At 43.3% G+C, this 13,364-nt stretch overlaps 2 protein-coding genes across 2 annotated transcripts; both read left to right on the top strand.

The window, feature by feature from the left end:
- Positions 1-3,699: 3,699 nt before the first annotated feature.
- Positions 3,700-5,672, top strand: LOC146311264 (nuclear factor 7, ovary-like). The gene is made up of 2 exons (XM_084741827.1): positions 3,700-4,035; positions 4,145-5,672. The coding sequence occupies exon 2, from the start codon at positions 4,162-4,164 to the stop codon at positions 5,548-5,550; it is 1,389 nt and encodes a 462-aa protein (XP_084597953.1). The 5' UTR covers positions 3,700-4,035; positions 4,145-4,161; the 3' UTR covers positions 5,551-5,672.
- A 3,840-nt stretch (positions 5,673-9,512) lies between these two features.
- Positions 9,513-11,899, top strand: LOC146311263 (nuclear factor 7, ovary-like). The gene is made up of 2 exons (XM_084741824.1): positions 9,513-9,872; positions 9,982-11,899. The coding sequence occupies exon 2, from the start codon at positions 9,999-10,001 to the stop codon at positions 11,391-11,393; it is 1,395 nt and encodes a 464-aa protein (XP_084597950.1). The 5' UTR covers positions 9,513-9,872; positions 9,982-9,998; the 3' UTR covers positions 11,394-11,899.
- The last annotated feature ends 1,465 nt before the right edge of the window (positions 11,900-13,364 follow it).

The following is a 13,364-nucleotide window of genomic DNA, read 5'->3' as shown; positions in this document are numbered from 1 at the left end:
TTTTCTTCAAGTTACATCCTGCAGACTTTATATACTTTATAATTTAAATGTTGCTCACCAGTGTTTCTTTTATATAATTATAGGCCAGTGTACATGATTTTCCCCCCGAATCCTTGTAAAATTATACCGCGGAGGAGAAAAATATTTGATCTAGAAATCTTTAACTCGCTTGCTTTTATTTTGAAAGCTCAACCCAGCGTCATGTCACTGGCCCCTCCTCCTCCCTCACCTGAGGGGTGAACTACGAAGCGAGATTAATGTGTTAGCGAGCTAAACTCATACTAAACTCATAACCTGATCAGGAGCAGGTTATGTTCAGAGTTTCAGATTAAATCGTCTGTAAAACGCGCTGTTCTTTAACTAATTATTGTCCTAACAAGATTGTTCATGGGTGATATAGCTTTTAAACTGAGGGGAGACATTAAAAATCAAAAGTCGTTGAGCTGTATGTTCGTTATATCACTGAACAAATCCATATAATGTAAAAATGAAACAGCGGCAGAAACTGTATACATCACGCTGTCATGATGGTAACCTCTGTTTGGTGATGCAGAGTCATTTTCCCCGTTTGCTCCAGATCATATTAACACTTTAAATTGACATGGTAATAATAATTATAGGCCAGTGTACACTATTTTCCCCCGAATCCTTGTGTAAATACAGCATGTAGAGTTCTTTATACTCTTTATGAAGACCCATCCATCCATCCATTGTCTTCCGCTTATCCGGGGCCGAGTCATGGGGGCAGCAGTCTGAGCAGGGACACCCAGACTTCCCTCTCCCTGGATACTTCCTCCAGGTGTTCCGGAGGGACCCCAAGGTGTTTCCAGGCCAGCCGAGCGACATAGTCACTCCAGCATGTCCTGGGTCTTCCCCGGGGCCTCCTCCCAGTGGGGCATGCCCGGAACACCTCCCTAGGGAGGCGCCCAAGGGGCATCCGATATAGATTCCCGATCCACCTCAGCTGACTCCTCTCGATGTGGAGGAGCAGCGGCTCTACTCCGAGCTCCTCCCGGGTGACAGAGCTCCTCAACCTATCTCTAAAGGAGCACCCCGCCACCCTGCAGAGGAAACTCATTTCAGCCGCTTGTATCCGAGATCTTGTTCTTTCCGTCATGACCCAAAGTTCATAACCATAGGTGAGGGTAGGAACATAGACTGACCGGAAAATCGAGAGCCTCGCCTTTCGGCTCAGCTCCTTCTTTCCCACGACAGACTGGTGCAACGACCGCATTACTGCTGCCGCCGCACCAATCCATCTGTCAATCTCGCGTTCCATCCTCCCCTCACTCGTAAACAAGACCCCAAGATACTTGAACTCCTCCACTTGAGGCAGGAACTCTCCTCCGACCCAGAGGGAGCAAGCCACCTTTTTCCGGTTGAGAACCATGGCCTCGGACTTGGAGGTGCTGATTCTCATCCCAGCCGCTTCGCACTCGGCTGCAAACTGCCCCAGTACATGCTGAAGGTCCTGGTTCGAAGGAGCCAACAGGACAACATCATCCGCAAAAAGCAGAGATGAGCTCCTGTGGTCCCCATGCACCGGGAACAGGTCTGACTTACTGCTGGCAATGTGAACCAAGCTCCTGCTCCGGTCATACAGAGAACTCCGAACTCCATACTCCCAAAGCACCTCCCACAGAATGCCACAAGGGACACGGTTGAATGCCTTCTCCAAGTCCACAAACACATGTGGACTGGTTGGGCAAACTCCCATGAACCCTCAAGCACCCTGCGGAGGGTGTAGAGCTGGTCCAGTGTTCCACGACCAGGACGAAAACCGCATTGTTCCTCCTGGATCCAAGGTTCGACTATCGGCCAAATTCTCCTCTCCGGTACCCTGGAATAGACTTTACCAGGGAGGCTGAGGAGTGTGATCCCCCTGTAGTTGGAGCACACCCTCCAGTCCCCCTTCTTAAATAGAGGGACCACCACCCCGGTCTGCCAGTCCAGAGGCACTGTCCCTAACTGCCACGCGACATTGCAGAGGCGTGTCAACCAAGACAGCCCTACAACATCCAGGGACTTGAGGTACTCAGGGCAGATCTCACCCACCCCCGGTGCCTTGCCACTGAGGAGCTTCCGAACTACCTCAGTGACTTCAGCTTGGGTGATGAATGAGTCAACCTCTGGGTCCCCAGCCTCTGCTTCCTCTGCGGAAGGCGTGTCAGTGGGATTGAGGAGATCTTCGAAGTACTCCTTCCACCGTCTGACAATATCCCCAGTCAAAGTCAACAGCTCCCCACCACCACTGTAAACAGTGTTGGCAGGGTACTGCTTCCCCCTTCTGAGGTGCCGGACAGTTTTCCAGAATCTCCTCAAGGCCAACCAGTAGTCCTCTTCCATGGCCTCCCCGAACTTTTCCCATACCCGAGTTTTTGCTTCCACAACCGCGCTTGGCCTGCCGGTGCCCATCAGGCCTCAGGAGTCCCAGGAGCCAACCAAGCTCGATAAAACTCCTTCTTCAGCCTGACAGGCACCGGAGACCTTACGGCCACAGCTCCGAATGGCTGTGTCAACAGCTACTCCAGAGTAGAAAAGAATCCAGCCTCTCTCAAGGAGTTGGGTTCCAGAGCCCCGACTGTGCGTGGAGGTCAGCCCGACTATCTCTAGCCGGTACCGCTCAACCTCCCGCACTAGCTCAGGCTCCTTCCCCCCCAGCGAGGTGACATTCCATGTCCCCACTGTGAGATTCCATGTCCTGGGATTGGGTCATCGGGGCCTCCACCCACGACTGCCACCCAAACCACACTGCATCGGCCCCTTCTGAACCCTCCCGTGGGTGATGGGCCTATGGGAAGGTGGACCCACGTCGCTCCTTCGGCCTGGGCCCGGCCGGGTCCTGTGGGCAAAGACCCAGCCACCAGGCGCTCGCCTGCGAGCCCCAACCCCAGGCCTGGCTCCAGGGTGGGGCCCCGGTAACGCCAATCTGGGCGATGTAAACATCCCTGATCTTGAACTATTCATTTGGGGCATTGGAACTGCTCTTAGTCTGACCCATCACCTAGTACCTGTTTGCCTTGGGAGACCCTACCAGGGGCAACAAGCCCCCGATAACATAGCTCCTAAGATCATTCAGGTTCTCAAACCCCTCCACCACGATAAGGTGGCGGTTTATGGAGATAAGTTCATTTATTGTCAATCCTGACTTCTGCTCTGTCTTCTTTCTCTCACTTTTCTTTGGGCAGTGATGGAGGAACAGCCTTCTTGTCTTCTTCTTGTCTTTTATTTTACTGTCATATTCTGCTTTAGCAGCACAATGATTGCTGAATCATTTCCTGCAGAATCTGTTGATCTAATCCATCCACTGATAAGATCCACTGACATGCAGGCGTCTCAGTCGACACAGAGGAGAGGAATGTGACCTGTCTGACCTTACTGAGCATCAAACTGCAGTTAACGTCTGTTAGAGTGAACATGAAGGTGACAGCAGCTCTGACAGAAGCAGCAGAAATAAATTCAACCTGTAGTATCAGCAGCCAGTCTGTTAACAGAATATTTAGTTTCTGTATGATGACCACTGACATGTTCTCGGCCTAATATAACCCTCTTGTGGAATATTTCAAGTTCTTTCCTCCTGTCTGTCTGTCTGTGACTACAGTTAAAAATAAACTATCTGATGATTGTTTTTGAACTTTTGTGTGACGTCACCATCAGTTCAAAGTGAAAAAAACAGGTTTCATCACATTTTGACAATGTCTGGTACATTATTTCAAGTGTTGTACTGAGGGAACAGCCTGCTGGACATTATCAGTTTCCATCAACAGATAAATACCTTGGAATGAAACACAACCATGTGATACATGTGAACCAACAGCATTCAACAGAGGAGGTCTGACAAAACTTTACCCTTCACCTGATACACCTGCGACAAACCAGGAAACAGTTTGCTCCTCTTCATTACAGAGATGCACAGACTGAAACACAACCAATCAGATTCACCTTCAGACCAAACCAACAACTTCCTCTGAGTGAGTTCAGCTGCAGGAGAGAAAAGAGGAAAACTCCAACCTGCTGACACTCCACACACTGAAGGTGAGTTTGACTTAAAACTGAACTCAAAGTCAAAGTAAATTTGAGTGAAGTCAGTGGAGGAGGGAGGGGAGACATGACTGACTGTACTGTCTGTCTGCTGTGTTTTCAGCTTCACTCTGAGACAAAATGTCTTCCAGATCAGAGGAGGATCTCTGCTGTCCAGTCTGTCATGACGTCTTCAGAGATCCTGTTGTTCTGTCATGTAGCCACAGCTTCTGTAAAGACTGTCTGCAGATCTGGTGGAGACAGAAACCAACACATGAGTGTCCAGTTTGTAAGAGAAGATCTTCAAGGGAACATCCACCTGTTAGTCTGGTGATAAAGAACCTGTGTGAGACCTTCTTACAGCAGAGAGATCAGAGATCTTCAGAGTCTCTCTGCAGTCTGCACTCTGAGAAACTCAAACTCTTCTGTCTGGACCATCAGCAGCCAGTGTGTGTCGTCTGCAGAGATTCAGAAAAACACACCAACCACAGATTCAGACCCATCGATGAAGCTGCACGACAACACAAGAAGGAACTTCAGGAAACTCTGGAGCCCCTGAAGGAGAAGTTAAAGGATTTTAAAGAAGTTAAAGATGAGTTTGATCAAACAGCAGAACACATGAAGGTCCAGGCCCGACACACAGAGAGGAAGATTAAGGAGCAGTTTAAGAAGCTTCACCAGTTTCTAGAAGAGGAAGAGGAGGCCAGGCTGGCTGCACTGAGGGAGGAAGAGGAGCAGAAGAGTCAGATGATGAAGGAGAAGATGGAGGCTCTGAGCAGAGAGATAGCAGCTCTTTCACACACAGTCAGAGACACAGAGGAGCAGCTGAGAGCTGAAGACGTCTCATTCCTGCACAACTACAAGGCTGCAGTGGAAAGAGTCCAGCAGCGCCCCCTGCTGGAGGATCCACAGCTGCTCTCAGGAGCTCTGATAGACCAGGCCAAACACCTGGGCAACCTGACCTTCAACATCTGGAACAAGATGAAGGACATGGTCTCCTACACTCCTGTCATTCTGGACACAAACACTGCTGGTCGAAACCTCATCCTGTCCGAAGATCTGACCAGTGTGAGACGAGGAGAGAAACAGCAGCTTCCTGATAATCCAGAGAGGTTTAATTATTACTATTCTGTCCTCGGCTCTGAGGGCTTTAACTCAGGGACTCACAGCTGGGATGTTGAGGTTGGAGACAGTACAGACTGGATTCTGGGTGTGTGTTCAGAGTCTGTCCAGAGGAAGGGAGACATACAGTCTGGATTATGGAGATTGATGTTCTCTGGAGGTAAATACTCAGCACGGTCTCTACCAGATCAACTCGCTGATCTCAGAGTGCAGAAGAAGCTCCAGAGGATCAGAGTGAATCTGGACTTGAACAGAGGAAAGCTGTCGTTCTCTGATCCTGATACTAACACACACATACACACCTTCACACACACTTTCACTGACAGGATGTTTCCATTCATTAACACTGTGGATAAAGTGAAGATATTACCACTGAAGGTCTGTGTGACAGTGGAACAGAGCAGTTAGAGATAAACAGGATGATTATATTCATGATGTACCTTTATTTTTCTTCCAGTTATTGTTTTTATTATGATTTTTAAAATTTTGTTTGACATTTAACTTTCAGTTTCTATTGTCGACTTTGTAAAATTATTATTTTATGTTTAGTTTAGCACCTCCTCTACCAACTGAGCTACTGTAGCTCCCTGACACTGTCATGTTTTTAAATTGTTGTTAATTTTTCATTATGTACACCTGAGGCCAAATTTCTAAAAAATATTTTTAGTTCCAAATTTAAACTTAATCTTAAGATCATTTTTGACGGTCCACTTTAGTCTGATTCATAAAAGATCCTGAACATAAGAAACTTTGCTTCTGCAGGTTCTGAGAAGAAAAGTTGTAACTTCAGCACCTTCGATCTATAAATCTCAAATTAAGTTAAAACTGATGTCAGCTGCCTTACAACCAGTGTTTTTTTTGTCATGCAGCACAAATGAGTGTTTAGTAAAGAACAGTCCTGGAGAAAAAGAGAAAAATGATCTGTTTTGAAGCTGAGATCACAGTGATGGTAGAGGAGACTGAAGACAGACAACACGTCTTATTCAGTGGACTAAATAGTGGGGTGACAAACAAAGACAAACACGTCTCTTTGGAGTTTGTCTCAGTGAATTCCTCACTCCTTTAATCGATAATTCCTGTCACATTGTTCATGAGTCTGATGCAAAGTTCACCACAGGCTGCAAGACGCCGACATAACCAGCAGGAGAATCACTTCAGTCCAGTCTGGACTTTGTTTAAACAAAAGATTATTTCCACATTGTTGTGTAATTTGCCTCACTTGCTCTTCCTGGGTCTCTCTTTACATGGGTGACAACATAGTTATGTCAGGCCCGGTCATAGGTCAACTGACCTGAACAGGTATTCTAGCAGTTAATCAGGGACCTGTATTTCTCCTTGACTCTGCACAGCCACAGCCTACAGCTGCACAGATAAGAGACCAGTGCATCCCCTTGATCCTTTCTCCTGAGGCCCCAAGGTCATAGCTTATCTAGTATACAGACTGTCTTCACACTTTATAGCAGGGTACAATACGCGAGCAAGGCCGACGGATATGGTGAGTTAGAGCAAAGAGGTATGCATAGCTTCTTGTTTTTCACTTATGTCCAATAGAATTTGCGCACGCATATAGATGCACACATTAGGCCCATACAAGGAGGATCGTGCCATCTTGTAAGATATTTAGGCTAAATTGTGATGAGGGAAAAACTGACCATTTTCAACGCGGTTCCTTGATGTCTCACCTCAAGATGTCTGAATGAAAATGGGTTCTTTGGGTACACAATAGTCTCCCCTTTTCAAACATGTCTACTGTATGCTAATCACATGTACTCTGGAGCTAAAACATGCCTTTTTTTGCAGACTACTTTTGAAATCTGAACATAATACTGGTTACTTGTTGCTGTGGTTGATCTAATCAGCTCTTCTAGCTTTTGTGAGTTTCACCAAAAGTGTATATTTCTTTATCTGTTATATTGCTGTAAAGCTTCCGGGTTGCTTGTAATGTTCTAAAAACAAACAAACAAACAAAAAGGTAAACAAATAACAAAATGCTCTACATAATTAACAAATTGTTCCAAATAGCAAAATGTTGTAAATAAATAATGATTAAATGGAGACATCTGGACTCATTTTCATGTTTATTGTTTCCTTATTAAGTTTATACAGTTTGATAAACTCAGGATGCTCAGTAACAAAACCATCACACTATTCTAAGCATCTTAAAGGAACTATACAAAATGCTTTATTTAGTTGAATTTAAATTCAATATTTAATCTATCAGTCAGTGTCAATCCATTCATTTCAATCTTGCATTAGTCCAGAGTTGTAATCAGTGGTGGACTGTAACTAAGTACAGTGACATCAAGTTTTGTACTTATTTGAGGCACTTGTACTTTACTACTTTACTAGAATTGTGGTTCTCACAGGACGACCACGCTACAAACGTGATGATCATATAAAATGTGACACATTGCTATAGATTAAAACAGTCAACCGTGGCCTTTAAGACTTTTTAAGACCTTTAAAGACCATCGTGAACATAATTTCAGGCCGATTTCACGTCCAAAAAAAGTACAAGTACAGTTTAGTGTTTATTGGTTCAATGTTGGGTTTTTTGTAGTTATTAGAGCATGATTTAACTGACAATAATGACCTTTTTTTTACTGACTAGCTAATAATGCATACTTTCAGTTCAGTAAGTTTTTGTGAATGCAGGATTTTTACTTGTTTAGTATTTTTACGGTGTTGTACTAGTACTTTTGCTTAAAGTGTAACTTGCAGGTCAAATATATATAACCTTGTGTAAAATGACAATTTTAAAACTTAATTTAAGATTTTTTGGACAAAAAAAAAAACAGAGGAAAACTGGTCTTTTTGAGCAAGGTTCTTAAAAACACTTTTTTCTTTTTTTCAAATGTTGCTTCATATTACGTAAGAAGAGGAAGTCGCTTTGCCTGAGTCTGCCTCTGACTAACGTGCAGAAATAGGTGGTATTGAGTCTGAGCTGTCGTATTTCAATAAACAGACTCTTCAGAGCAACCTGACCTTCAACATCTGGAACAGACTCCTGTCGAGTCCACAGTTTGTGAACACAGGGTGTGTTTGATTCAGGTGAAAAGGTATGACATCACCACTGTGTCCATAACTAAAACAGTGGCCTGACTGCTGGCTGACACTGACCACACAAGCAACAAACAAAAAGTTTATCAGGGAACTGTCGTTCATTCCCCCTTCTCTTTCTCTCTTCCTTCCTCTTTCAGCCTCTGTTCCTCTCCCTCTCTCTCCCCCCCCCCCACTCTCTCTCTCCCAACCTGCCAGTTACACTTTAATCCAGTGCAAAAAAAACTATCTGATGATTGTTTTTGAACTTTTGTGTAACGCCACCATCGGGTCAGAATCTACATGAAAAATAATGTCAATAATGTTATGTTGTAAAGCTGCCTGGTTGCTTGAAATGTTGTAAATAAATAATACAATTTTCTAAATGAATAAACTGTTTGAAATAAATTGCAATATTTAAATGGAAAAGTTTGGACTCATCATCCTGTTCTTTGTTTCCTTCTTAAGTTTCTACATACATACCAAAGTACAGTGTAAAAATTTTAATATTTTGAATGCTGGACTGACTCAGTACTTGGAACATGTAGAATATTTAGTTGATGAGAAGAATGATTTTTAGAAAAAACTCAACCTTGAATTGATGATATTCAATTAATTTCACATATTGTTTGAACAAGACTCATAGAACAGAAAGTAAATCTACTAATGTTGATTTTGGTGATTTTCAAAAGGTGTTTGATTTGGTTCACAGAGATTGTATTTCATTTTAAACATTTAAAATCAGGGCTGGATGGCAGATTTGATAAAGTCTTAAAATCATTGTACAGTTGTCCAGTTTCTCTCAATAAATCAAAGTAATATTGTCAACAAGTTTAAAATATGTAAAGATCTCAGATATTCTACTTCCTCAGAAGTTTATGATTCATGTGTCTCCCTCATATTAAATTATGTTTCATGGATATGAGGCTTTAAAGAATGTAAAATAGCAGTTGTAGCTGTATGATTACCATTAACATATTATAGGTCTAATATAAGCCTCTAGAGCAGTGTTTCCCAACCCTGGTCCTCAGGGCCCACTGTCCTGCATGTTTTAGATGTTTCTCTGCTCCAACACACCTGATTCAAATGATCAGCTCATCATCAAGCCTCTGCAGAAGCCTGATAACAACCTGATCATTTGAATCAGGTGTGTTGGAGCAGAGAAACATCTAAAACATGCAGGAAAGTGAGCTCTGAGGACCAGGATTGGGAAACACTGCTCTAGTGGGACATTTGAAGAGCTCATGGGGCCCCCTGGTGGTCAGTGGGGGCCTCAGCAGGTGTTCCAGGTTATAACCTCACTGCTGACTCCTCACTGCTCTTCAGCAGCCAGTAGAGGCTGCAGGTCATCAACAGCTGCGAGACTAAAACAAGGCTTAACTACTAGCAGGAGATCAACCGAATCACGGCTCCTACAGTCCACATTTAACAACATTTTTCTGAAGAACGTCTGGAACATTTCCTCGAGTTCTGTACTGAGACAACAGCCTGCTGCACACTGTCACTTTATGTTTTCAGCAGTAAATGAGAACTTTGGACTGAAACACACCTCAGTGTTACGTGTGAAGCAACAGCAGCTGCAGAAACAGTTTGTTCATACAGACTGAAAAACAGACAATCAGATTCACCTTCAGACCAAACAGGAGAGAAAAGAGGAAAACTCCAACCTGCTGACACTCCACACACTGAAGGTGAGTTTGACTAAAAACTGAACTCAAAGTGAAAGTAAATTTGAGTGAAGTCAGTGGAGGAGGGGGGGGAGACATGACTGACTGTACTGTCTGTCTGCTGTGTTTTCAGCTTCACTCTGAGACAAAATGTCTTCCAGATCAGAGGAGGATCTCTGCTGTCCAGTCTGTCATGACGTCTTCAGAGATCCTGTTGTTCTGTCATGTAGCCACAGCTTCTGTAAAGACTGTCTGCAGATCTGGTGGAGACAGAAACCAACACATGAGTGTCCAGTTTGTAAGAGAAGATCTTCAAGGGAACATCCACCTGTTAGTCTGGTGATAAAGAACCTGTGTGAGACCTTCTTACAGCAGAGAGATCAGAGATCTTCAGAGTCTCTCTGCAGTCTGCACTCTGAGAAACTCAAACTCTTCTGTCTGGACCATCAGCAGCCAGTGTGTCTCGTCTGCAGAGATTCAGAAAAACACACCAACCACAGATTCAAACCCATCGATGAAGCTGCAGAACAACACAAGAAGGAACTTCAGGAAACTCTGGAGACCTTAAAGGAGAAGTTAAAGGATTTTAAAGAAGTTAAAGATGAGTTTGATCAAACAGCAGAACACATGAAGGTCCAGGCCCGACACACAGAGAGGAAGATTAAGGAGCAGTTTAAGAAGCTTCACCAGTTTCTAGAAGAGGAAGAGGAGGCCAGGCTGGCTGCACTGAGGGAGGAAGAGGAGCAGAAGAGTCAGATGATGAAGGAGAAGATGGAGGCTCTGAGCAGAGAGATAGCAGCTCTTTCACACACAGTCAGAGACACAGAGGAGCAGCTGAGAGCTGAAGACGTCTCATTCCTGCACAACTACAAGGCTGCAGTGGAAAGAGTCCAGCAGCGCCCCCTGCTGGGGGATCCACAGCTGCTCTCAGGAGCTCTGATAGACCAGGCCAAACACCTGGGCAACCTGACCTTCAACATCTGGAACAAGATGAAGGACATGGTCTCCTACACTCCTGTCATTCTGGACACAAACACTGCTCATCCAGTCCTCTTTCTGTCTGAAGATCTGACCAGTGTGAGACGAGGAGAGAAACAGCAGCTTCCTGATAATCCAGAGAGGTTTGATAAATACTGGTCTGTCCTCGGCTCTGAGGGCTTTAACTCAGGGACTCACAGCTGGGATGTCGAGGTTGGAGACAGTACAGTTTGGGCACTGGGTGTGTGTTCAGAGTCTGTCCAGAGAAAGGGAGACATACAGTCTGAATTATGGAGAATATGGTTCTATGAAGGTAAATATTCAGCACAGTCTCTACCAGATCTGCCCACTGTTCTCAGAGTCCAGAAGAAGCTCCAGAGGATCAGATTGAATCTGGACTTGAACAGAGGAAAGCTGTCGTTCTCTGATCCTGATACTAACACACACATACACACCTTCACACACACTTTCACTGACAGGATGTTTCCATACATTAGACCTTTGGATAAACTCCCACTGAAGATATTACCACTGAAGGTCTGTGTGACAGTGGAACAGAGCAGTTAGAGATAAAGTAAAGAGTTAAGTTTGATATATTTTTTGTCTCTATTGTTGCCTTTTTCACTTATAAAACAATTTCACTGCTTGATCATTAAATTTATTTATTTTTTTTATCATCAGTGTCTTTCTGTCATTGTAGGTTCTCATCACACTGATGTTTATTCAAGTGTTCATTTTTTTTTAGCATTTAGAATAAAGTGTTCACACTTGATGCTAATTCCATGTATTTTCTTTTTGCATGTACTACATATGTTGTCACTTGTTGTAATTAAATTCAGTTACTGTAGATGATCTAATCAGCTCTGAACAAAACATGAACCTCCTGAATAAACACAACTTCCTCTGGGGATGCAGCCTCTACAGGCAACATCAGGTGTAAAATATTTAAAATTTCAGCTTCTGTGAGTTTTCCTTATAATCTAGATTTCTGTCTGTTATATTGTTGTAAAGCTGCCTGGTTGCTTGTAATGTTGTAAATAAATAAAATGTTCTAAATTAATAAACTGCTTGAAATAAATTACAATATTTAAATGGAAAAGTTTGGACTCATGATCCTGTTCTTTGTTTCCTTATTAAGTTTCTACATACATACTAAAGTACAGTGTGAAAATTATAATTTAATATTCTGAATGCTGGACTGACTCAGTATTTGGAAACTGTAGAATATTTGAATATATGTCAGAACAAGACTTGTAGAACAGAAAGTAAATCTACCTTTGTTGATTTTGGTGATTTTCAAAAGGTGTTTGATTTGGTTCACAGAGATTTTATTTCATTTTAAACTTTAAAATCAGGGCTGGATGGCAGATTTGATAAAGTCTTAAAATCATTGTACAGTTGTCCAGTTTCTCTCAATAAATCAAAGTAATATTGTCAACGAGTTTAAAATATGTAAAGATCTCAGATATTCTACTTCCTCAGAAGTTTATGATTCATGTGTCTCCCTCATATTAAATTATGTTTCAGGGATATGAGGCTTTAAAGAATGTAAAATAGCAGTTGTAGCTGTATGATTACCATGAACATATTATAGGTCTAATATAATCCTCTAGTGGGACATTTGAAGAGCTCATGGGGCCCCCTGGTGGTCAGTGGGGGCCTCAGCAGGTGTTCCAGGTTACAGTAATGATGCAGCTGCAGAGTGAGCAGAGAGACAGGTGAATCACACAGCAAACACAAGATGATACAGCAGACGTCATCATACACTCCTGTCATTCTGGACACAAACACTGCTCATCCAGTCCTCTTTCTGTCTGAAGATCTGACCAGTGTGAGACGAGGAGAGAAACAGCAGCTTCCTGATAATCCAGAGAGGTTTAATTATTACTATTCTGTCCTCGGCTCTGAGGGCTTTAACTCAGGGACTCACAGCTGGGATGTCGAGGTTGGAGACAGTACACACTGGATTCTGGGTGTGTGTTCAGAGTCTGTCCAGAGGAAGGGAGACATACAGTCTGGATTCTGGAGAATAATGTTCTCTGGAGGTAAATACTCAGCATGGTCTCTACCAGATCTGCCCAGTGATCTCAGAGTGCAGAAGAAGCTCCAGAGGATCAGAGTGAATCTGGACTTGAACAGAGGAAAGCTGTCGTTCTCTCATCCTGATACTAACACACACATACACACCTTCACACACACTTTCACTGACAGGATGTTTCCAAACATTGACACTGGTGATAAAGTAAAGATACTATCACTGAAGGTCTGTGTGACAGTGGAACAGAGCAGGATCGTGCCATCTTGTCAGATATTTAAGTTAAATTTTGATGAAGGAAAAACTGGCCATTTTCAAAGGAGTTCCTTGATGTCTCACTTCAAGATGTCAGAATGAAAATGTGTTATTTGGGTAAACAATAGTCTCCTTTTTTCAAACATGCCCACTGTATGCTAATGCAATGTAGTTTGGAGCAAAAACATGCCTTTGTTTTTACATGCTATGATCTTACTTTCTTCTTTCCTAAAAATGGTGCATGTCAA

The sequence above is a fragment of the Lutjanus erythropterus genome, chromosome 18, assembly GCF_056507025.1.
Source record: "Lutjanus erythropterus isolate fLutEry1 chromosome 18, fLutEry1.hap2, whole genome shotgun sequence".
Taxonomy (NCBI): domain Eukaryota; kingdom Metazoa; phylum Chordata; class Actinopteri; order Lutjaniformes; family Lutjanidae; genus Lutjanus; species Lutjanus erythropterus.
The sequence above is the reverse complement of the archived record's forward strand: the minus strand, read 5'-3'. Positions and strand labels throughout refer to the sequence as shown.

Excerpts from the sequence above, each read along its gene's own strand:
- LOC146311264 (XM_084741827.1), top strand. The coding sequence starts at position 4,162 with ATGTCTTCCAGATCAGAGGAGGATCTCTGCTGTCCAGTCTGTCATGAC.
- LOC146311263 (XM_084741824.1), top strand. The coding sequence starts at position 9,999 with ATGTCTTCCAGATCAGAGGAGGATCTCTGCTGTCCAGTCTGTCATGAC.